At 38.2% G+C, this 25,536-nt stretch overlaps 1 protein-coding gene across 3 annotated transcripts; it reads left to right on the top strand.

Moving 5' to 3' along the window:
- Positions 1–640: 640 nt before the first annotated feature.
- PPP2CB (protein phosphatase 2 catalytic subunit beta) lies at positions 641–22,911 on the top strand. 3 transcript variants are annotated; one of them, XR_009047716.1, is made up of 8 exons: positions 641–762; positions 12,257–12,466; positions 14,069–14,242; positions 15,943–16,032; positions 16,141–16,302; positions 18,239–18,357; positions 20,281–20,405; positions 22,209–22,911. XR_009047716.1 is itself a non-coding variant. In XM_057696990.1 (7 exons), the coding sequence occupies exons 1-7, from the start codon at positions 661–663 to the stop codon at positions 22,279–22,281; spliced, it is 930 nt and encodes a 309-aa protein (XP_057552973.1). In that variant the 5' UTR covers positions 641–660; the 3' UTR covers positions 22,282–22,911. The 3 variants fall into 3 exon arrangements, 2 of the variants coding, with proteins under 2 accessions (XP_057552973.1, XP_057552974.1); XM_057696990.1 differs by lacking the exon at positions 20,281–20,405; XM_057696991.1 differs by lacking the exons at positions 14,069–14,242; positions 20,281–20,405.
- The last annotated feature ends 2,625 nt before the right edge of the window (positions 22,912–25,536 follow it).

The following is a 25,536-nucleotide window of genomic DNA, read 5'->3' as shown; positions in this document are numbered from 1 at the left end:
GCGCTGAAAAAAGAGGAGAAGGGAAAAGAAAACAAAAGAACTGCAGGAGAGTAAGGTGGGGACAAACTTCCCAGAGAAAAGGACGTGAAGGAAGAACCTGGTGCGCTCGGTCCAGACCGGAAGTGGGAAAGGATGATACAAAAGGGAAAACGGAGAAAGCTGCGTGACTCTCGGCCCGTTTCTCCGCCGAGCCACACGGGGGCGCCGCACCCCTCCCCGCGTTCCGGGCCCCGGAGGCGCCGCCTGCTCGCCTTTTCCCGGCGGAAATGCCCGGGCGATGACGGAAACCCGGAGGGAGGGGAGAGAAAGAGCGAGAGAGAAGGGGCAAGGGAACCGGGAGCAGCCGGCGGGAGGGAGGCGGCGGCAGAGGGTGCCCATCGTCCGGCGGGAGCTGCGCGGAAGCCCCGCACCTCCCCGCGCCCCTCACCGACTCCCGGGGCGCGCGGCGCGGCGGGCCAGGGCGGGCGGGGGTCTCCCGGAGGCCGCGCGCCCGGAGCCGCCCGCGGGGCTTGGGCGGGGCGCGGGGCCCGGGGGCGCGCTCCCCGGCGCTTTCCTCTCCCGTTGGGAGCTGGCGGCGGCGGCGGCGGCGGCGGGCGAGGGCAGCGGCGCGCGGGGCCGACGAGGGCGGCGGGAGGCCGCGGAGGAGGGGCTCGGGCCGCCATGGACGACAAGGCGTTCACCAAGGAGCTGGACCAGTGGGTCGAGCAGCTGAACGAGTGTAAACAGCTCAACGAGAACCAAGTGCGGACGCTGTGCGAGAAGGTGAGCGAGAAGAGGGGCGAGATGCGGGCGGGGAGCGCCGGGCTGTGTGGGGGCGGGGACCCCCTTCCTTCTCCCCTCCTCCCCTCAATCTCCTTCTCCTCCTCTCCCCTCCCCCTCCCCTCCCCCCTCCCCGCCCTGTCCTCTCCCCCTCTTCTCCCCTGCCCCCCCTCCCGGGACGCCCGGCGCGTGCCCGGCGCGCAGATCCGGGGACCCGCGCGGGCTTGGGCATCTTCCCCCGGCCCGGGTCCGGACCCTCCCAGGACTCCCTGGGGACCCAGCCCACGGTCCGGGCCCGACGCTCCGGGTCCTGGCCTGCGGGGTCCGGGGTAGGTGGGCGGGGGCAACGTGGCCCCCGGAATCCACGTCCTGAGTGTGATCGGGGTCGCCGACGCTTTGGTGGGGACTGCTGACACCCCAGCATTTCCCGTCCGGACTAGCAGTCTCGGTGCTTTAGCTGCCGGGCAGCTGAATCTCATGCAATCTCGTCGCTGAAAAGACACCGAAAACGAACCTGGGCATTGTGACTATTAAAAGATGAACGCGCTTGGTAATAGACCTAGGTTTTTTCCCAGGTGCCTCGGCCCTTCAAAAATCATTAAATTGGTATGCGTCAAGCATTTGTTTATAGAGAGGTGGGTGTGATGGCAGACTGATTTTTAAAATAGAAGTTGACTTTAGTTGCGACAGATGGTGACTGGTCTTCACGTTAAGAGGCTCTTTGGAAGCAAAAATGTTGATTTTTCAGAAACAAGACGGCATGTCTTAAGTTTGGCAACAGTGCTTGCCTGAAACGATAAATGGGATTTTTTTCGTGCAGGCTAGGACTTTTCAGAAAGTTTTTTATACTTCTATGATATGTAAAGTTTTTTTCATTTTCAAAAAGTAATAAAATATGCAGGTGATTTACTGTTCACAGTCGCCCTTGATTGTGTGATCTTAGACAACTTTCTGAATTCTGCATCCATTGTTTTCTTAACCACCGGAATTATTTATTTAGGACTTTCCATCTTCCTTTTCTCGTTCATCTCTTATAGTTTAGACTAAATTTTTATGTAAAAAGGTCGAATGTGAAGGAGTAACGAAGTTATTCTCTAATGCTTTTGGGTTGGTTTGTTTTTTTAAGCCATAATCCATAATTCTTTCTCCATGATTGTGTTTGGAAGCCAGGATGCCTCAAAAAGCATTGAAGAGTGAAAGATTTTGTCAGTATCATTTATAGGGTACTTTTTAAAATTAAGCCTCTTAGGAATGGAGGAGTAATAGCAAATATTAAGTTAGTGTTTTTAAACTAAATGTAATGTTGCTTAGGGTCTTTGTGTATTATATAACTTTTTTTTTGAAGTATTAGTTAATTTACAACGTGTTAGTTTCAAGTGTACAGTAAAGTGATTCAGTTATACATATTTTTTTTCCAGATTTTTTCCATTATAGGTTATTACAAGATATTGAGTATAGTTCCCTGTGCTATACAGTAGGTCCTTGTTGTTTGTCTGCTTTACATATAGTAGTGCATATATGTTAATCCCAAACTCCTAAGTTACTCCCCGACCCCCAGTCCCTTTGGTAACCATGAGTTTGTTTTCTTTGTGAGTCTATTAAATAATTATTTGTTGACACAGGAGGATTTATTTCTGTAAGTAGAACCACCAAGCAAATGATATTTTTGTGTTCTGAGACAAATTGTTTGCTTACCACTTTAAGTTCGACATTCAGTTTTCTTGCCTGTAAATCTATAATTTCATGTCTTAAAACTCGTTTTAAATCGCTCTCTCTCTCAGGCTCTAGTGTCAGGTGAAACATCCAGTTCTGAAATGAGCTGAGTCAGTTAACCTCACTGTGAACAGTAGATAATAGACTTGAAGTCATGGGCAAAGTTGGTAGTTGAATCGGTTTTTCCCTTTGCCTTTCTAATAATAGTAAGATGTCTTCCGGGAGGAGAATGTCACACTTGAGCCTTAATCACTTGAGCAAGCTTTCTGTATTTGTCCAGAGAGATTATTGTGACTTCAGCTCCTAAATAAATTGGACTACCAATCCATAGGACCTTTGAGGTATATTTAAGCTTGTAGCTTACCCGCTTCTTTCTTTGAATGTTCATACTTTTCCACGAAGCATGAATTTTTAAGTGAAACTCCCTTGTCATTTATCTCTGTCCTCCACTCCTTTGATGGGGTTGCCGCCGGGCGGGAGAAGAGTGACTGTCCTCCTTCCTCTCTACCCTTCTGACCAGTGCTTAGAGTGGCAGCCCCCTTCGAGCAACTGCGGCAGATTTTGTGGTGTATATTTTCTGTCTTCTGATCTTGGTCTAGAGTTGCATGTTATTTCCCTACCTCCACCCTCCTTTTTCCTGCCAAGTGCAGAGTTTGTTTATAACAACTCTAGTAGCCAGCCTGAGTTCAGAGGCTGGCTGCACAGCTTGATGGTTGCCAGTCTCTGCACCTTTGACTCCTTATCTCTGAGACAGGGGTGATAGTATCTGCTGATCTCCGGGGGGGGGGGGGTCTGTGTTAAGATACTACTGGTGTCAAGTCCTGACCAGAAATTAGCAATGAGTTTTAAATGAAGAAAAGCTAAAAATAAAAATAGCTATTTTATCTTGTTTTAAATATCCCATTTTGTTTTGGAAAAAGATGCAAAATAAATAGATGCGCTGATAGGACTTTTGTGGAGAATGTACTTCAAAAGAGGTTTTCTATATAGTGGTTCTAGAACTCTGAAAAAAGCAGTTGCATTATTTCTGTGGTCCCTGTTATCTGAAGCACAAAGTACTGGGGTTGGTAGTAATTTTAGTAGTAATTCCTCACTTGGTCTACTTAATACTTGTTCTTCCCTTCCAGGTCAAGAATGGCAGGCATATAGAAAAAATATAAGAGAAAATAAAAAGTCACATCTAATTGTAAATATCATCCTTTTGTGCATTTAATTCTTTATGACTAGATTTTAGTTTATTATTTTTTTTTTTAAATAACGTGACTTTTTTTTGGAGTCTATTAGAAATATTATTCTATAGAAAGTTAAATCATATGGCGGTGATTTTTTCCCTCAAAATTAAATTCCTATTCTAACTCAGATTACCTAAGACGCAAAGGACTCAGCTGAAATTAAGACCAAAGTGGTACTGGAAAAAGCGCAGTTTTGAGGTAGTGGCAGAAATAAAACCCATCCTAATGTCAATGGGAGAATAACTACAAAAAGTATGGCTGTGAATGATATGGTATGTCTGGCCTTCAAGGTTAATTTCTGTGGAGAAGAATTGTTTACACAAAATAATTAAGGCATGTCTTCCAAGAGGATGACTAGCTCTTAAGGTGAACTTAAATTAGCAGTCCAGCTTTGGAGCTAATTGCACATTTGATTCCTCTTATGTGTGAAGAGAGATGGCTTCTGTGATTTGTTCCTGCAACAGCAGCAGACACAGTGATTTAGAAAGATAGTGTGCCTGGAGAGCCAGTCTGGCACTGTTGAGGACATTCTGTGACTAGCACTGTAGTTAACATTTGGTAGAGTCTCAGGAAGAGAAATTTTTTAGGCTCTTCGACCTGATAAACTTTATTTTATACTGAAGAACCTTGGTGATGATGTTCTAAGTAGGAAATTTAGCCTATTTTTATGCTGGCAGAACTTTATGCTGATGATTATTCAGTGCCTACTTAGAAAAATTTTGAGGTTTGTGCAGATAAATACGTATATTTTATATTGGACTTATGGATATGTTTCTGGGTCCTTGCCTCAGCCTTGAAATAAGCAGAAGTATCTTTAGGATATTACTTACTTCATTAATGTGAAATAACATGCTTAAATTCCTGAATGCCTAAAACCATCTTAATGAAAATTATTGATACATCCTGGTAAAAATGAATGATTTTTCAGAGTCAAGAAAAATCTCTCAATTACTTTTCTTTAATAGTTTGTAGCTAAAAGTGATGGTCTTAACAGCCAAAAAGCTTAACCATTGCTTTCATTTTAACTTCCCTTGAGCAAGGATTAGTGCCAGCTTTAGTGGCCCATTGATATAGTTTAAAATACAGTGACATAGATAGAAAGTAGCTTCTTTCTTTCTTACTGTAACAAAGAATGACATGATTACAGTGGAATATGAAGTTAAAACTCAGTTTTACCAACTGAACAAATTATTTTCCATGCTAACCTAAGCCAGCCTTTCATGGCAGACAAAGAAACTAAACCAAACTAGACTAACATGAACTACTGCTAATAGGTAGAAAGCAGCCTTTTTAAAATCGTTTCTTGAGTTTACATATGATGTGTAAAATCATGTTCATAGATATGGAGTAGTTTTACTTGCAACATACGCCTTTTATTCTGCTTTGAAGATCTTGAGGAAATGTTTCCTTCAGTCTTTTTTTCAGGACAGATGCTATGAAGGACTTGGTGGCTGAAGTCCTCTTTGATGAAAGGAAACCAAAATGCCAGAAATTGAAGATAAAATTAATGCCAGAACAATCACTGCATTTTAGACTGTGTAAACTATATTTTCTGAATTTAGATTTTCTAAGAAAAATGGCATTAAAATCACTGTCATCTTCAAAGAAGGCTAATTCTGAGCTACAGCAGTATTTCACATTTAGTTTTGGGTTTTTTCCTCATATATTTTTAAATATTTATTTGACTGCGCTGGGTCTTAGTTGTGGCCCACAGAATCTTCATTGCGGCATGCAGGATCTTTGTTACAGTACGCAGGCTCTTTTAGTTGCGGCATGTGGACTCTTAGTTGCAGCATGCAGGATCTAGTTCCCTGACTAGGGATTGAACCTGGGCCCCCTGCATTGGGAGCCCCGGGTCTTCACCACTGGACCACCAGGGAAGTCCCTCCTCATAATTCACATACTATAAAAGTCACCCTAAAGAGTGTACAATTCAGTGATTTTAGTATAAAGTTTTGTAACCATCTCCACCATATTAGTCCAGAACATTTTCGCCACCCCAGAAAAGAAACTCGGTGCCTGCTAGCAGTCACTCCTCATTCTCCCTTCCCCCCATCCCCTGGCAGCCACGGATTTACTTTCTATCTCTATGGATTTTCCTGTTCTAGACCTTTTAACATAAATGGAATCATGTAATACTTAATCTTCTGTGTCTGGCTGAAGATTCTTCCATGTTGTAGCTTGTGTCAGTACACCATTCCTTTTTGTAGCTGAATAAAATTCCCTTATATGAATATAGCATTGTGGTGGTTTTTATAGTTAAGTTATTGCCATCTAGAATTTGTTTTGAAGTTTAAAAAGTTGTTTTTTCAGATTTAAAAAGTAATACTTTTTTTTTTTTTTTAATTTGAGCATCTCAGAAATGTAGAGGGCAAGCAAATGCTCTCCACTGCTGAGCCCACCTTCCCAGTCCACTACCGTCCTGCCTCAGGCAAACATCAGGTAGTTTTCCAGGTTGTTCTCTGTGTATAAAAATCATGTGTTTTGGAGAGTAGGGAGGATGTTTGTGGTGTATTGTTTTTTTTAAATGGGATCACAGTTATAATATCCTAAAACCTTTTTTTTTACCAATCTGTTTTGGCCTGTGTACATACACATACTTTATTCTTTCTCAATTTCAAGAGTGATTTATTCTTACTTGTATTTCCAGGCTTGACATTGCTTGGCATACAGACACTTAACTGTTGTTGAACTGAAAGAAAAGGTTTGTTTCCTTATATTAAAAAAAAAAAGTCAATTCTCATTTATGGAACAACCTTGTAACTATAGGAGGACAGGCCACCCTACTTATATTAACCTAGCCCTGTGGGATTTGAAACTTCATTTAATCTCATCTGTTTTGGAGATCACTCTGTTCTATGACTTTCTTTAGATGAATTTGCCTAGGATTAAGAGGTAGCCTCTAATATTTTATAGCAGATTATTTATGTGTAAATAGAGGGAAAAGAAAAGAGTTATATACTGGCTCTGCCAAAACCAAATATGGTAGCTTTTTGGTATTATGGCTCTGTTGATGGGCACCAACTCAAGAACAGAAATAGAATGTCACCTGCTGAGAAGCTGGGGAGACTTGACATTTACACATTCTGCATTCTTAAAACGCGAGTAGAGGAAAAATAAAGTATTATATGTGAATGTCATTCCCAACGCTTTATTTTCTCAATTCTCTTCCTAAGACATATTTGACTTTATAGTAACAAGAAAATATGTTTTAAATGGGTGAGTGGATGGGAATACAGCAGTGCATCCAGTAATAACAGCTTTCTGCCTGGATGCGTCTATGCAAGTGGCATTTACCATCACTTCACAGTTTAAACTTGGTCTTATCAGAGTCTTAGAATTAAACTTTGGGTGCTAAGTCACATTAAAAAGCATTCATGAGAATTACATACAGAATTACACGGTGTACAGAAAAGAGTTAGCATAGCAGTCCTGAGACCACTGTCTGTAGAAAGGCCTCGTTTCAAGGTTTGTCTGGTGTCTGGAAACTTGGATTTGGGGAGGATTCCCACCATTCCTGTTAAGAGTGGTTCACTGTGCCTAAACTGTTTATGCAGAGGGTGTGGTTTATGCTGAACACATGCTTTTCTTTTGAAGTCTGGAATTTTGGTACATGCTAGGCAGAGGGTATCCATGTGACCAGCTCCCCGTTACAAATCCTGGGCACCTGAGCTTCCCCGTAACTGGCAGATTTCACACGTGTAGTTTCAACTCGTTGCTGCAGGTGTTAGGTGCATTCTGTGCAGCTCCACTGAAGAGGACTCTTGAAGTTTGTGCTTGGTTTACTCAGGGCTGTGCCTCAGGCGCCACCTTCTTTCTCTGATTTTGCTTTCTATCCTTGTGCTGTAGTAAATCAGAGCCGTGAGTACAACGGTGTGTTGAGTTCTGTGGATCTTCTCTTGTGAATCACCACCAAACCTGGGAGTGGTCTTGGGGAACCCTGATACACAAAGGTTTTTACACTGAGAATTCCAAATATCCAATGAACTATATACTTCTGCCAGTCCAACATATTCTTTCCTTGAAGGCAACCCGTAGTGATCTCACAGTAAGATCACTTTACGGTAAAAGGTTCGAGTTATAAATCAAGTGTTTAGAAACATCAGGGATCTGTTCAGTAAAGATAAATATTGGAGTGGGGCTGGCTCTGGCCTGACAAAGTACTTCACTGCTGTGTACATAAAAGCTCAGGAAGTATTCTTGTAAAACACACACACACAGAGTGAATTGTATATGTTAACCCATCCTCATAGTTTTATAAAGCCTGTGCTGGGTTAAGATAACCATGTGTCCTTAAAAGAACAACTGAATTGGATAATATTTACATTTTGGTTCTTTTTATTTCTGTATTTAAAGTGAGACAGTAATGAAGATAATGTCGTATATGAAGATTTCCTTTTAGAGTTGGAACCATCAGCTGAGCGTTGTTTTGTTTTTTTTAGTAATAATGATAAAAATAGAAGACATCTGGTCCAACTGAACTCTAGTGATTTGTGCTCTTCAGTTTGATGTTTTTTTCCTCAAAATTGGGAAGCTATCTTATGGAATAAACTTGGTAAAAATGCTGTTTCACTTGTGATCTTGGACATTTCCGATCTGTTTGTCAGACCTTTTAGGAGATTCTTGATAATCTCTAAAATTCCCTTCAGTTCTGATTGGAATTATACCTTGTAGCAGCTCTGCCTTCATTTTCTCCCCATCCCAGTGACCAATTGGGCAGCAGGGAGCAGGTGTCTCAGCTGGCCAGTGACACTCCTGGAATGCTTTGTGTGGTGGATAGACTAGACTGGCAGGTGGCCTTTTGCCCCTTCTGCCTTCTTGCTGAGATACCAGATGCAGTGCCTACAGATGCAGCACCATTTTATGACCACGAGTTGGCAATTCTGTTTCCTAAGGATGGCAGAGAAGGGAAAGGGAGTCTTCTGCCCCAGTGGCCCTTGAGAAGCCTCACCAACCCAGGACTGCCTACATCCAGGCTTCCTGTTACATGAGAAAAACACACCCACAGTCAAGGTCTTCTCTTCCCCCCTGAAAAAAAGATAACTTCAGTAACATGATGATAGTAAAATAATGTATTTTGCCACACAGCTAAGAATCAGCAGTTAGAGAATTTAAATTTGGGAAAGCATAGCTATTTCCAGATTACACATGTGGAAGATAAGACTTCACATTTTAGATACAGACCAACAGATACCTAATCTCAGTGAAGAAACTGAAAGGTATATAGGTTTTAGGGTTACACAATTAGATTTCATATGGGAGGAGAACTCATTTTTCTGGAAGATTTCTATGCACATAGTCTTATTCTAACTAATTATAGGCAAAAAAGAAAAATACAGACTACCCTGTTCATAACTCTTGGGAAGTTTAGCAGGCTAATTTAAGCAGAAATGTCATTTGTCAGAATAATATTTAGTAGCCTAGAATCAGAAGGCAAGCTGGAGAACCAAAAATTAGAGAAACTGGAGTCACAGTCCCAGTCATAGCTTAGAAATGATTTAGAACCCTGGAGAGAACACCTGTGTGGGAGTAGAACCTGCCATTGCCCCTGCTGCTTAGAGTCACTTCAGATTAAAAGTATGGGCTAGGGGCATCCAGTTGGCATAGATGAACCTAGAGATAGACTGACTGTGATTCCTGCAGTTGGTATACAGACTTCCACTGTGATTTTGTTTTACACATTCAATAACATCAGTATTTTGGATTGGTGTAATAGGACAGAATAGTCACTGAAAACAAGTTGAGGTGAATGATACATGTCTGTGTAGTAATGTGAACCAACTTACCATGATCTTTCATGTTACACGTAGGTCAACAGAACAGATGCATTAATATAATGATTTCCAAGCTTTTTAGTCTCATGACCCCTTTTTCCTTTTAAAACTTGAGGATATCAGTATAGTAAGTGAATAAAAGTTTTTCAGCAAAACTTCATAGTCTCATTATTACAAGTTTGGAAACTAATAAAGCCATCAATGTAGAAAATCTTACCTAGACTTAAAAATTAACTCTTTGATGTTAAAATACAGAAAATGTAACTTTACATTTTAAGTCAACTGGTATAAAAATAGTTAAAAGCCTTCTTCCATTTAATAGTTTAAACAAAGAAGGCTAATTCAGAGCTTTATATTCTCAAATGCTGTTATATAGTTTCTGGGGCCTCTCAAAATGTGACCTCTTATTAGGATTGACTGAATCAATTATTTTTGAGGCACATTGTAACTTATTCTACAAATATCTTTATACTACAGATGTCATTATTATTCTGTTATCCTGAGTGCTGTAAATATTTCCCCGGGCTTTTTCTCTTATCTCTTTCTGTATGTAGAAGTTTTTATTTCGTTTGGTTTAATTAAGCCCGTCAAAGTCAGCATTTTTGATGTGGAGAGTTTACCTGTTCCTCATTCAATCTCTGGTACCTGGCCTGTAAAAGACACTTGACAGATGTTACATAGATATGTGAACCTGACTCTTCGGGGATATTTTGATATGTCAAGTGGTTGCTGTGGATGGTGTACATCAGAGTGAATGGTCTATCAGCCTGGTAACTTGTCCTGCATGGGTACTATGTAAGTAATCTTTCCTCTGCTTCTGCTAATAGTTCCTTTAGTAGATTTTAATGTAGGGTTAGCTTGTTAAATTCTTAATGTTACATGACTTGAGGATTCTGTCTTAAATATTTGTGCGAAATGTTGGTTATTTGCTCCCATTTGACTTGAAAAACAAATTACTTGATCAATACCTTATTTGTCAGTGGAAAGGCTTAGTATTTTAAAGATGTCCATTTTGCTCCAGATATGTAAATTCAGTGCAATTTAAGTCAGAATCTCAACAAGATTTTCATAGGACTGGACAAGTTAGTTCTTAAAATTCACATGGCAGGCTTAATGAATGAAAGGGCCAAAAGTAGCCAAACAGTTTTGAATAAAAGCAATAAGGAAGGAAGCTTCACTTCCCAGCTATTGCAATTTCCTGCAGTAATTAAATCAGTCTGTTATTGACACGGGTAGTAGACCAATGAGGATGAAACCTGAGGCAAGGGTTAAAGTGCTGCCTTCATTTGGGAAGTGCAAGCCCAAGGAGGCAAGGTGAAGGAAAAATAAGGGGAAAAGCTGTGAGACAGTATGATATGATGCATTACCTTGAGGGGTGAGACTTGTGCCGAATCCAGAGAAATCCAAAGGAGTCATACTGTGGAGAAGTCCACAGGAGGAAAAACAAGCTGGCTCTTTATTTCCTTGACTCCTTCCTTTTTCCTTCTTTCTGGTGGTGAAGGTTCATCCTGTGGGGAGAAGACCATCCCACTCTCTGCACCTGCTCAGGAAGCCTACCACATGGCATTATTAGGATTTTGTGCATTACAAGTAAATAGGCCCAGGAAAAGGCCTGAGAGACTCCTGGTGGGTTGGTGTGGAGATACATATATTTTTAAATGTTTAGTACTTCGGAAGACTTTTTTTCTTTCTGATTCTGGGCTCTTTTTCTTATTAGGATAAGTTGTTAGATGAGGTATAATGAACTTGAATTTAGTCAGTATATTTAATTTGCTGTTGTGTATATATAAATTCTGTACTTCAGGGCCTCCAAACAGTAACTTGACTTTTAAATATAAAAGTTGGAATAAAGAAGCTGAAAATTGTCCTATGAATTGGTGTAAGAAGGTGTTTGTTTATAAAAGAATTTGAATAATTGTGACTTTTCCTAATATTTTTAACCTATAAACAAGATTGTTGTTTTTTTTAAAAATAAAAAAAAACAGCTTTGGGATGAAATTCCTATACAAGTCACTCATTTTGAGTGTACAGTTCACTGGCTTTTAGTACATTCACAGATATGTGCATCCATCACCACATTATTAGAATATTTTCATCACCCCTGAAGGAAATCCCATGCCGCTTAGTTACTACCCTTCATCCCTAGGCAGCCCTCATCTTCTGTCTCTAGATTTGTCTATTCTGAACGTTTTACATAAATTGAGTCATACAATATATGACCATTTGTGACTGTCTTCTTTCACTTAATGTTTTCAAAGTTAGAGCATATATCAGTACATCATTTCTTTTCCTTTTTATTATTGAATAATAGTCCATTGAACGAATAATACCATATTTATCTATACATTAGTTAATGGACATTTAGGTGGTTTCTACTTTTTGCTGTTGTAATGCTGCCATGAACCTGTGTAAACTTAAGTTTTCATTTCTCTTAAGTATGTATCTAGGGATGAAGTTGCTGGATCACATGGTAATTCTATGTTTAACATTTTGAGGAACTGCCAGACTGTTTTCCACAGCAGTTGTACCATTTTAGATTCCCACCAACACTGTTTGAAAGTTCACATTTCTCCACATCCTCAAAAACACTTGTGTAATTCTTTATTATTTAGCCATTCTAGTAGGTGTAAAGTGGTGTCTTGTTGTGGTTTTAGTTTTATGATTTTATAATGCACCTTTCAGATGGTTTTTTTCTCCAGCTTTTCTTTTAATAGACAAGAAATGCCTTCAAATTTGTGATAGAATCTTTTAATTGTTGATTTCATTTTTTTTTAACAGGCGAAGGAAATTTTAACAAAAGAATCAAATGTGCAAGAGGTCCGTTGTCCTGTTACAGTCTGTGGAGATGTGCACGGTCAATTCCATGATCTTATGGAACTCTTTAGAATTGGTGGGAAGTCACCAGATACAAACTATCTATTCATGGGTGACTATGTAGACAGAGGTTATTATTCTGTGGAGACTGTGACTCTTCTTGTGGCATTAAAGGTACGATTAATGAAATTCCATTTTCTTTTTTTCAAGCTTTAAATCGGCAGAAGGCAAGAGTGGTGGCATTGCTTATCAGATATTATAGTTTATGACCCATTCATTTTATAGCCCCTTAAAATAGTTGACTTTACATCTTTTAAGAGAGAGAGATGAAAATGATACATTAAACCTCTCTTGCCAACTCCTGATAAATTATTGTACGTAGTCCACAGCTAAAGTCTTGGAATCATTTCTAGTCAACTTATCCCTCATATATATTCAATTAATAAGTTTTTTTTTAATTCTTGCCTTGAAAAATCTGTTATTCCTGTGTCTGTTTTTACTATCATACTATGCATGTCTTCATCACTTCACACTTAATTAGTGTGATAGTATGGTAACTAATTATTTCTGCCTTCCAGCTCTGACCCCTCCAAGTCTACCTTGCATCTGTTGCCGGATTCAATCTCTCTCGTTTAACTTTCATCTCATTCCTTCACTGTAATCAGCTCTTCGGTGATTCTGTGCTACCTGCAGAATCGAGCTCACACTCCTTGGCTGGTCCTCTGCTGTCTAGCCTGAATTTGCTGCTAGTGGTTGGTAGCATAAACTCTTTGCCTCAAGTCAAAATATTTCAGTGCTCTGCCTATCTCCAAATATTTCTTTATCTGATTTCCTGAGATTACTCTGATTTCTTACCCCTTCTGCCAAGACTCAGCTCAAGTCCTGTTTCTTCCATGAAGACTTCAACCATTTTAGCTTTTACTCCTTCCACTCTAAATTATCATGAAACTTAATTCTCCCATCCCTTATTTATGTTACATATGGTTTATTGCCTTATTTCTCATACTCCCTTAAGTGAAATGAGTCCCTAACCAGCAGAATTCATGTATTAAGTATGTGTGGACCTGGCACTAGCTTTGAACACTGTGCTTAGTGTTGGACACATAATGGATGCTTAGTAAATATGTGTGAAGTATGCGTTTGCAGCTTTTCGGTTTACAGAATCTGATGCTTTTTCATACTTCTTATCAGACACATTCCTAACTAAAAAGTATGCCATAAAGTATGTCTCTCTGTTCTGTTATAGGAAGGAAACTATAAATACATTTGAAATCTTGCCCAGATTTGGCAGGGCCTGTTTTTGTGTTTCATTGGCAAATACATTCTTCCTGTGGGAAATAAAAGGGAGAGAGAAGTTAGTCTGTAGAGAGTTTGTCTCGGGCCCAGATCTCTGATCTTCTGGGTCCGTTGAGCATTAAAAAGTCATAGTGTTCTGGAAAGACTGAGGAGACTAGTGATAATTTGAGTATGAAAAAGATGTTAGAGACAAAACATCAGATATAATTTTATTGCAGTAAAATAGTTATCAGTTAATAAGGACTCCAGTGAGGGGAGTATGGATACACAGTAATGAAGAAGGATGACTGTAAACAAAAATTTCAAAGGTTAATCAAGAGGACCTGGTGCTGAATGAGAACATTTTTTATTCTGAAAAAGAATTTGCATTTAATATACTAGCAGACCAGAGAACCATTTAAAGAAATGGATCAGAGGTTAATGTGCTTAGCATCAGACTAGTAAAAATACTTCCATGGGTTTCTTTTCCTTTTCCTCCAGGTGCGTTATCCAGAACGCATTACAATATTGAGAGGAAACCACGAAAGCCGACAAATTACCCAAGTGTATGGCTTTTATGATGAATGTCTGAGAAAGTATGGAAATGCCAATGTTTGGAAATATTTTACAGATCTATTTGATTATCTGCCACTTACAGCTTTAGTAGATGGACAGGTATGTATGTGGGGGCAGATAAAAGTAGGAAAAGATTTTCTGTTAGTAATTTAAGGTCCAGATTTACCTGACATTCTGTCTGCATCTCCTTGGCCTTTTCTGCATCTTTCCCTTATACTTAAAGTTTCAGAACTGGGAATTGGATACGTTTTATACACATTGAGACCAGCAAGTTCTTCTCTTAGTCCTTCTCCACCTGCCTGCTTCCCTTTCCAGCTATTGATCCATCTATTTATACACCATGTGTTAAGTGACAGGCTCTGATTCTAAGCAGTTAGGACAAATCTACCTCCTTGGGAACTTTCACAGTCTTCTACTAACACTCAAAAGTCATTTCTAAACAACCAAGTGGAAGTAAGGTGTAAACCAAAAAGTAAGGGATGAAATGCAAGGAAATGCATTTATTTATAAATTACATTTATTTTGTAGAAAATAGAAATGTGAAATAAACAAAGAATTAAACAGTAAAATAAAGGGTTAATTACAAATAAAAGCAGAAATGGATGCCAACAAATACATAGTTGATCAATATGGCCCAAAGCAGTTTTTGAAAAGTCTGTTATTAAAGAAATAGTCAAAGCTGATCTAGAAGAATAGAGGGAGGTCACATAAAACACTAGGAATGAGAAATAAGGCATTACTTTAAGTATGGAGGTACTTACAAATCACAGTAACAGTTACAGCCTTATTCCAATAAACTTGAAAACTTAGATGAAATTTATTATAGCAGAATATTAATTACCAAGTTGTTTTGAAGAAATTAGGCCATGTAAATAGACCATCAGACTAAGAAGAAATTGGAGAGTAACCAGGTCTAGGTAGTTTTATACACAGATTCTACCAAGCCATTAAGAACATAACATTTCTATGTTTCAGAGCTTAGGAAGGATGGAGAGCTTCAGAATTCAATCTGTAAGACGAGTATAGCCCCAATACCAAACCAGACATGACAAGCACAGAAAAATGAAATCAGACCAAGACCATTCAAACAAAGTCCTATACCTTTCCTATTATTTAAAACTCAAGGAGTAAAATAACACTAATTGGATAAAGAAACTTACACTGAGTATACTTAGCAGCATGACATCAGAAATCTTCTCATCAAAATCAGGAGAAAAATGCCCTCTGAAACTTTATTATCTCTGACTTAGAATCCCTGGAGGATGGACCTGGGAGTAGGTCCATCCCCTCCCCCCACCAAAGAAAATCTTCTATTACTCAATTTTGTTTTTGGAAGTTCTAGCCATTGAAAATAACAGAAATACTTTTGCAAACAATATGATTATGTGCTCAGAAAACTCTTAGAAAACTGAAAAACTATTAGAACCAGTAACAGGAATCAATAGGGTCTTTTCTGTAAGAGAAACTTTAAATTTTTATATGTCAGCAGTAACCAACAAAAGGTAACGGTAGGTCAGAAGCACGGAGATCACATTCTAGAGAAAGTGGAAATACACTATATAAACTATGTAGGATTGTAAAGAAAAAAGACAGAAGAAACATTTAAATGTTAACAGCTCTCTCTGATAATACATTTTTTGTTTTTTTCATTGTATTTTATACATTTTCCACTGTAAATATTATTAAATATTATTTTGTAAAGCAAAGCTACTAGGATTGACATTTGTAACCATTATTTACTCTGTTAACTTTTAGCAGTTAATAAAACAAATACATTTTCTTCTTAAATTCGTAAACAGATATTCTGCCTCCATGGTGGCCTCTCTCCTTCCATAGATACACTGGATCATATAAGAGCCCTGGATCGTTTACAAGAAGTTCCACATGAGGTAAACTTAGTTTTAATGAAAAAGGAATATAACCACACTGTGGTAACCCTAGATTAGTTAAATATGACTGCTTATAATTTATACCGTGTACTTCATTTTCTTTGCCAGGGCCCAATGTGTGACCTGTTATGGTCAGATCCAGATGATCGTGGTGGGTGGGGTATTTCACCACGCGGTGCTGGCTACACATTTGGACAAGATATCTCTGAAACATTTAACCATGCCAATGGTCTCACACTGGTTTCTCGTGCTCACCAACTTGTAATGGAGGTATGTCCTTTTCCTATATGATGATGATCTCTGTTTCAAATCAGTGTATCTCTAATAAGGCTTCATGACTTAGAATGTCAGAAACATTCCTCCACGTTACCTAACTGAAGGGAGAAAAAACTTGGCTGGTTTTAGCAAGTAGGGGAAGTACCAGTTGGCCAGAGCAAAATTATATCTCACTTTTGAAATTAATTTAGACTTAAAGAAAAGTTGCAAAAAAAAAATAGTAACAAAAAACTTTGTGTCTTATACTCAAATTCCTCAAATATATTTGCTTTATCATTCATTGTCTCTCCCTTCCTGTTTCTCTTTCCCCTTACACATTACTTTTTTTAAACTGTTTGAATGTCAGTTGCAGGTGAGATCTGCCTTTACACCCAAATTTCCACGTGTATTTTGTAAAAATAAGACGTTCCTAAATAACCACAGTACAGTTATCAAGGTCAGGAAGTTTTTGTTGATATAGTACTTTTATCTAAGTGCTTTATTCAGGGAATTCCCTGGTTGTCCAATGGTTAGGGCTCCATGCTTCCACTGCGGGGGGCACGGGTTTGATCCCTGGTCAGGGCACTAAGATCCCACAGGCTGTGCAGTGCAGCCAAAAAATAAAATGATAAAAAAATTTTAAAGTCTATAAATTCAAATTATAATCTCACCAATGTCCTTTATAACATATTTTTTTTTAATAGCAAAACTTAATAGTGGGTGTGCCTGTAATCTCATCCAGGGTCACGCTGTATTCAGTCCCCTTTGATGTGGGAATAATTCCTCAGATTTTCTTTGTTTTGCATGATCTTGACATTTTTGGAGACTATAGGCAATTTTATTTTGTAGAAGTAGCCTTCATTTGTGGTTCAGTTGATGTTTCCTTGTGATTTGGGATATGCATTTTTGGTGGGTGTTTCACAGTGTGATGTGTCCTTCTCGGCACATCACATCAGGTCATGAGATCTCTCCCATTGCTTGGTGGTATTAACTTGGATCACTTAGTTAAGGTGGTGCCGGCCAGGTTTCTCTACCATGATGTTACTATTTTTTAAACACTAAAGGAATATAAATAGAATATAATCCTTCCAAACCAGTAGGGAGTGGCTTCAAGATGTTAGAGAAAATTTCACTAACCCAACAGAGGCAGGCGGGGTAACAGCGTGGTAAAAAAAAGAACATGAATTCATATGGTAAAGGTAAACCTAATTCTATCAGTCATCATAAGGCATGTGAATGGATGAAAATTTTAACTTCCCTAAAATACTGAGACTCTTCAAATTGGATAATCAAAATTCACCCATTATCTGGGATTTATCTAAAACATGATGATACTACAGAGTAGAAGCAGAGGGATGGAAAATGGTGTATTAGTATATCAACTAGATAATTCTCCAAAATATCGCTAATAATATGAATCAGAAAAGGCTGTAAGACAAAAGTATATTTAGAAATAAAAAGAGGGCTTTCACAGTTCTGTCACTCCCCTCCAAAGTTGAAAACTCCCCTTGTAAAATATAATGCAGGCCATTTTAAAAAAAGAGAGCTTTGCTGATGAAAACTGGCCCAGTCCTATAGGAGGAAATAATTCTAAATTTTTACTTACCTAGTAATAGAGTCAAAATACGTAAAGCAAAATTTGACATAATTTGTGAGGAAGGCAGATATCTTCCATCATTGTGGGAGAAATTTGAATACATATCCTAGTCATGATCTCAAGCATAGATTAAGCAGAAAAACAGTTACTGAGCTCCATGCAACAGAAGCCTGTGCCCACAGTTGAGTCTCAGTGCAGATGCACAGTATTAAAGATGGACACCACAAAAGGTAACACAGAAGACTGCATTTCCACAGGGAACACTTGTAACTTGAGTTTAGTTTTCTAAACTTACCTATGTCAACATTATGATTTTATGGTGAAATACTGATTTTTTTTTTTTTAATGCTGCAGGGATACAATTGGTGCCACGATCGGAATGTGGTTACCATTTTCAGTGCACCTAATTACTGTTATCGTTGTGGGAACCAGGCTGCTATCATGGAATTAGATGACACTTTGAAATATTCCTTGTAAGTAACTTTAAATTTTAATTGTATGTAGAGAATGCTGTATCCCCAGTTCTTGCCCTTCGCCTACTCTAGAATAGAGGATGTCACTAAGAAGTGGGCCATCATACTTCCCTGCAACTCCAGAACAGTGGCATAGAAGTTCTGTTCACAGAGAAATTCAGAACAAAAAGTTCCTCCCCTCTGCCTGAGAGGACTAACCTTACTTAGGACAGAGAGTCGAGAATTGCAAGCCTGAGTATTTTGCTGCAACAGTGGTATTATGGTGGAGACGATGAAGAAGGCTCTCATAGCTCCCATGATACTAGTAGCAACAAGCACAAGAGGGAAGGAGGAGAGCTCTACTAGGTACACCCCGGGAAAGAGGTCATGCAGGAGAGCTTTCCTGAGAGCACCACGGTCAGCTCTGGGGGGCACGGCGGCTGCACACGTATATCAGGCTGTACCCACACAGGAGCAGTCAGACACTTGGTCAAAGTGCTGAGAGTCTAAAAGACAAAATCTTAAAGGCAGTAAGAGAAACGACTTACCAAAGGGAATCTCAGTGGAATAATCAGCTGACGTCTCCTCAGAAAGGCAGTGAAAGATCTCACAGTGCTGAAAATAAAAACCAAGGTCATAGCCAGCACAACTTCAGAATGAATGCAAACGAAGGGCATACCCAGATAAACAAAAACAGAGCATTCGGCACTGGCAGACCTGCCACACAACATATACTAGAGGGAGCACTTCAGGCTGAGAGCAGATGACACCACAAAGTAAGTCAGCTACACACACCAGATAGTAATAGTAGAAGCTGGTAGAATTGCACCTCCTTAACTGACTTAAAAACCAGCTATATGACACAGTATGGATATATTTGTAGTATAGTTGAACTTAAAAGAAATGGAATATATAGAAATGTAGTCGTAGATTTGACGGTAACAGCACAGAGGAGGCGGGCAGGAACCCAGCTGTGCTAAAGTAAGGCGGTGACACTCGCTGGAAATTTGAATTAAAGGAACAATGTGAAGAAAGTAAAAATGAGACTTTTCAGTAAAATCTATAACTACACACTGACCGCCTCTCTCAGCTTCTAGGTCATAGAGTACATAAAGTAGTGATTATGTGTTATAGTAATTATATTAAAAAGTCTATATGGTAATTTGGGGGCGTTGTAACATGTACTATGTATAACATCAATAGCAAAAAAAGAAGGGGAATGGAAATGGAAAGGAGCTATATGCTCCTAGGAGTAAATACCTCTTAATTCACTAGAATTTATCAATCTGAAGTAGAATTTCACAAGTTGTGTATTCTGAGTTCTAGAGCAACCATTAAAAAACAAAAATGACTGTAGTTATTAAAGGAATTTAAATAGTGTTAGAAAATAGTATTTTACTAGAAAGCAGTTAAAGCAGGAACCAATAAACAAAGGCATGTTAAAAAGAAAAGAAAATGGCAGATATAAAACCAGTCATACCAATAACACTGAATGAGCCATCAACACAGTGCAATCGAAGGGCAGGAATTATCAAGTTGGTGTGTTTGTTTTTAAATATCTAGCTTTATAAGGTCTGTAAGAAACAATTTAGATTCAAAAATACAAAAGTAAAATGGTGAGAAAAGGTATATCATGCAAATAGTAACCACTATTTGCTGGACTGGAATTACTAATACCAGACCAAATAGATTTCAAAACAAAAATTATTACTAGACATAAAGGACATTTCACGATGATAAAGAGTCAGATGATTAGAGAAACATATGCACTCAACAGTGGAGCCCTAGAATATATGGAACAAAAATGAACAGAATTGAAGGAAGCAAGAGACAGTTCAGCAACAATAGTTGGAGACTTTATTATGCCACTTGCAGTAACAGAACTAGAAGATCAGCAAGGAAATAGAAGACTTTAGAAACACTAACTTTACCTAACATCTACAGAACACTCCACTCGGCATCAGCAGAGCACAGTCTTCTCAGATGCACATGGAACGTTCTCCAGCACTGACTGTGTGCTTGGCTATACCCCAAGCCCCAGTAAATTTAAGAAGATTGGAATCATAAACGTATGTTCTCCAAACACAGTAGGATGAAATCAGAAATCTGTAACAAAAGAAAAACTGGGAAATGTATAAATAGGTAGAAATTAAGACGCTTCTAAATAACCTTTGAGGGGATCAAAGAAGAAATCACAAGGGAAATGAGAAAATACTTTGAGATGAGTGAAAATGAAAACACAGCATACCAAAACTTAGGGGATACAGTGAAAGCAGTGTTTGCAGGGAGATTTATAGCTGTAGATGCCTGTATTAAACATCAGATAGAATTAGAAGTTGACAGTCTGTAACCCAGAAGAGGGCTCCCACCAGAACTCACACCTGCTGGCACCCTGGTCTCTGACTTCCAGCCTCCATAACCTAACTGTGCACCTTACAGACGTAGGAAAAGAAGAGTAAACTAAACTCAGTGCAAGCATGTGGAAGGAAATAAAACTAGCAGTGGAAATAAAATGAAATAGTAGAAAAACAATAGAGAAAACCAGTGAAACCAAAAGTTGTTTCTTTTTGACAAAATTGAAAAGACTTAACTAGACTGGCCAAGAAAGAAATGAGGAAAGACTCACATCACCAAAATCCTCACAAACTTCACTGTAATAAAAAGCATTGTAAGGGAATGCCATAACTATATAGCAACAAATTAGGTAACTTGGATAAATTGGACAAATTTTCCTAGAAAGACAAAAAGAGGAACTACCAAAACCAATTCAATTAGAATTAGACAATTGGAATAAACCTGTAACAAATGAAGAAATTGAATTAATAATTTTAAAACTTTCTACAGAGCAAAAGCCTAGGCTCAGTTGGTTTCCCTGGTGAATTGACCAAATGTTTAAAAAGGAGTAAACACCAGTCCTCTACAAACACCTACAAAAAACAAATAGAAGAGGGGGGATTACTTCCCAACCCATTCTTTAAAAGTCATATTGCCCTAATACCAAAATCAAAAACATTTTAAGAAAACTGCAGACCAATACTTTTTATATATATTGATACAAAAACTTGCAACAAGATATCAACCAAATCCAGCCATATATGAAAAGAATTACACACTGACCAAGTGGGATTTATCCTAGGAATATGAAGTTTGTTCAAAAGATGAAAATCAGTTCTTGTAATACACCATATTAATAAAGGACAAAAACCACATGATCCTCTCAGTAAGGCCAGGAAAAGCATTTGTCAAAATCCAGCACCCTTGCACAATAAAAGTACAGTTGACCCTTAACATGGGTTTGAACTACACGAGTCCATTTATATGTGGATTTGTTTTTTTAGTACTCTAAACACTACGGTGCTACAGGGTCCTTGGAACCACAGGTAGGGAGGAACCGTGTGTACAGAGGGCATGGCTATAAGTTATACTTGGATTTTTAACTGCAGAGGGTTGGGACCCCAACCCCCACGTTGTTCAAGGGTACTTTCTCATGATAAAGAGATCTCTGATAAAGGTCATCTACAAAAACCCCACAGCTAATTACATCATTCTTAATAGTGAAAGGCTGAATGCTTTTCCCCTAGTATCTAGGACAAAACAAGCATGTCTGCTCTCATTACTTCCATTCTATTGATAAAAACACCTCAGACCTTTCATGCTAGACACGAACCAGACATCTTGTCTGCTTAAATCTTCACCGTGGTTCTGTGAGATAGTTTTATGGAAGAGAACACCTGCAGTGACCTGCCCAGGGTCATTCCAGTCATAAACAGCACACATGAGGACGCTCTTTCTACCTCAGTGTCTTGTTCTTTATTGATTTCGTTTGCCTGCAAAGTCAAATCCTTTAACCATTTGCTTTTTTGCCATTGTAGCCTTCAGTTTGACCCGGCACCTCGTCGTGGAGAGCCTCATGTGACCCGGCGCACCCCAGACTACTTCTTGTAAATTCCTCCTGGGAAAACCTGTCTTTGTATGTGGAAGTGTACCTGGCTTTTTTAAATATATATATATATATATATTTAAAAAAGAAAACAAAAAAAGCAACAGTAATGTATGTGTTTCTGTAACAAACTGGGGTCTGTCTTGGCATAAACCATATCATGGACCAAACGTGCCATACTAATGATGAGCATTTAGCACAACTTGAGACTGAGATTAGTTCAACACTATGTTCTAGATCGGTCGGTCTTAACAGTTTGCCTGCTGTATTTGTAGTAACCATTTTCCTCCGGACTGTTCAAGCAAAAAAGGTAACTAACTCCATCTCCTTTTGCACTTATTTGGAAATTTTAGTTAGACTGTTTAACTGGCATGGATTAATAGGGTTGGATTTTTATTTTTAAGAAAAATTCACAAGCTAACTTCCACTTAATTCATTACCATTTATTTTATTGAAATGTATAACTGAGAAAAAGATTCTTGGGAGTATGTTGTCATAACATTTAAAGAGATTTCCCTTCATTTAAACTAAATTACTGTTTTTTGTTGATCTGCATATTTCTGTATATTTGTCATGACAGTGCTTGCATTCTACTTGGTGTACTGAGCAAATAAACTTTCCATTTTAAACAAAAACATTGATTTACTGTGGTACACTTTAAATGAAAGTTTTACTCTTTTGAAACTTCATATAAGATCTCTTGACCTGTAATAAATAGTTGTGTTGAGGTACTTTAAATGTAGTGTTCTTTGTATAGGACTTATTTTCAGGAGAAAAAAAATTTTAATAGTACCTGATAACTTTTAGGCCACGAAAGACATTTTTATTACCTAACATCATTTCATTAGGTAATTTGTAGTATTCACATTTTAAACTATGGATTATATGCTCAAACTGTAGGATATCATATAGCTGGGTAGCATCTTCTAAAAATCAAAATATTTTATCCTTACCATTTGATCTAGAAATGAGAATCAATCTCCAGATAAAGTTTAGTACAAGTAGTAGTACTATTTAAATGTATAGTACAAATTCCAAACAGTAGAAGGGAAAATACAGAGTCGCTGTGCAGGGTTGGGGTGGAAGACAGAGTAAAAAAAACTAAATTTTTTTGTCTTTATATAAGAAAATGAGATGGTAGAAATAGGTATAAACATCTCAAAATTGTAATTCAGTGTAAATGAACTGTATTCTCTAGTTAAAAGACAAAGGGTCAGATTTGATTTTTCAGAAAATCCAGCTATATAACTGATTACAAGACACACACCGGATGCAGAGTGACTTGGATAGGTTGGAACTAAAAGATGGGATAGACCAAGAAAAGATACTAAACAAAGGAAATCTGGAGTAGCTATATAAATATTAAAGTAGACTTTGAGAAAAAATTTAAGAGCATCAGACCAATACAAATAAACTCATAATTCTAAACTTGTATACACATACCAAAATAGCCTGAAGTATGTTAGAAACAAAAAGTCTTAGAAATGCAGAGAAAGATTGACAAGTTTTCATTACAGTGGCAGATTTCAACTAACTTCTGTTATAAAGTAAAACAAAAATTGTGGAAGATCTGAACACACTTGAATAAAATTGATATAATAAATATATATACATCTCTATCTCAACAGAGAATATACATTCTTGTCAAGTTTACATGGGACATTTATAAAAATTGACAATTAGGCCAAAGGCAAATCTCAGAAACTTTCAGAAAATTGATACATAACACCAAATACTCTGACTACAGTGCAATTAGAAGTTAAGAGCAAAAATGTGTATATATATGTATATATACACGTATGGGTATGCAAGTGACTGTGTATGTAGGTGTATTTCCCAAGGACTTTTGGACTTGTATCATTAAAACACAAATCATACCACTGTCATAGATTGCTCTAGGAATCTGTAAGCCTAAATTAAGGAAATGGTGAGACAGTAATCATAAAATCAATACTTATTCTTTAATAGAAAAATCTATATTATTTCTAGAAATACCGATATATTTTGAAACTTAGAAAATAACTCAAGGGTCAAAGATGAAGTAAAAGAAATTCAAAATTTTATAAAATAGAATTTAGAAAAACTGGTTATGAAAATACATATAAAATTATGTGGATAAAATATCTAGAATAGCCAAAACAATTCTGAAAAACAAAAAGTACATTCACTTCCCTATGTCAAAATTTAGCTACAGAAGTAGTTTTCAAGACTCGTATAGGAGTAAGGAGGGACATACAGATCAATGAATGGAGTTGAGAGTCCAGAAATAAACCCTTATGTGTACAGTCAAATAATTTCAACAAAGCAGCAAGGCAATTCATTAAGGATTGTTCAACAAGTGGTGTTAGGAAAATTGTCATATCCAAATGCAAAAGAATGAACTTAGATGCTTACCTTCCATTGTACACAAAAATTCACTAAAAATGGATCAAACTTTAACAACAAAACACAGAACCCCTTTGAAAACATGGGTTAGGCAAAGATTTCTTAGAATTTTTATGTACCATTCTGGTATTATTTAAGTTGATAAACTGGAATTCAAAATTTTTGTGCTTCAAAGGACACAAATGAAAAGACATACACTGAAAGAAATTATTTGCATCACATATCTGATAAAGGACTTGTATCCAGATTTTAAAAGAACTCTTATTACCATTCAATAAGACAACCCAATCAGAACATGGGCAGAAGATGTGAATAGACATTTCACCAAAGAAGATGTGCAAATAGCTAATACGTACATGAAAAGATCATCATTAGTCATTAGGGAAATGTAAACTAAAAGCACAATTGATATATCACTTCGCACCATTAGAAAGGGTATGATAAGCCTTTCTCATTTATGAACAAATAACAAATACTGCTGAGACTGGAGAAACGGGAGCCCTTGCTATTGATAAATGTAAAATGGTGCAGCCACTTTGGGAAACTTGATAGCTTCTCAAATGTAAATTAACTATGACCCTGCAGTTCTACAGCAACATTAATAGCTGAGGGACTTCACTGGTGGCGCAGTGGTTAGGAATCTGCCTGTCGATGCAGGAGACACAGGTTCAATCCCTGGGCCCGGAAGATCCCACATGCCATGGAGCAATTAAGCTTGTGCACCACAACTACTGAGCCTATACTCTAAAGCCCAAGAGCCACAACTACTGAGTCCTCACGCCTTAGAGCCCATGCTCCGCAACAAGAGAAGCCACCGCAATGAGAAGCCGGCGCACTGCAACAAAGAGCAGCCCCAGCTCAGCACAACTAGAGAG

This window comes from Hippopotamus amphibius, chromosome 10, assembly GCF_030028045.1.
Source record: "Hippopotamus amphibius kiboko isolate mHipAmp2 chromosome 10, mHipAmp2.hap2, whole genome shotgun sequence".
Taxonomy (NCBI): Eukaryota; Metazoa; Chordata; class Mammalia; order Artiodactyla; family Hippopotamidae; genus Hippopotamus; species Hippopotamus amphibius.
This window is presented reverse-complemented; position numbering and strand designations above follow the sequence as displayed.

Bases quoted from the DNA above. Each gene is read 5' to 3' on its own strand.
- PPP2CB (XM_057696990.1), top strand. From the start codon at position 661: ATGGACGACAAGGCGTTCACCAAGGAGCTGGACCAGTGGGTCGAGCAG. The intron at 14,243-15,942 runs GTATGTATGTGG...ATTCGTAAACAG, and splicing joins CAGCTTTAGTAGATGGACAG to ATATTCTGCCTCCATGGTGG. The intron at 16,303-18,238 runs GTATGTCCTTTT...TTAATGCTGCAG, and splicing joins CTCACCAACTTGTAATGGAG to GGATACAATTGGTGCCACGA.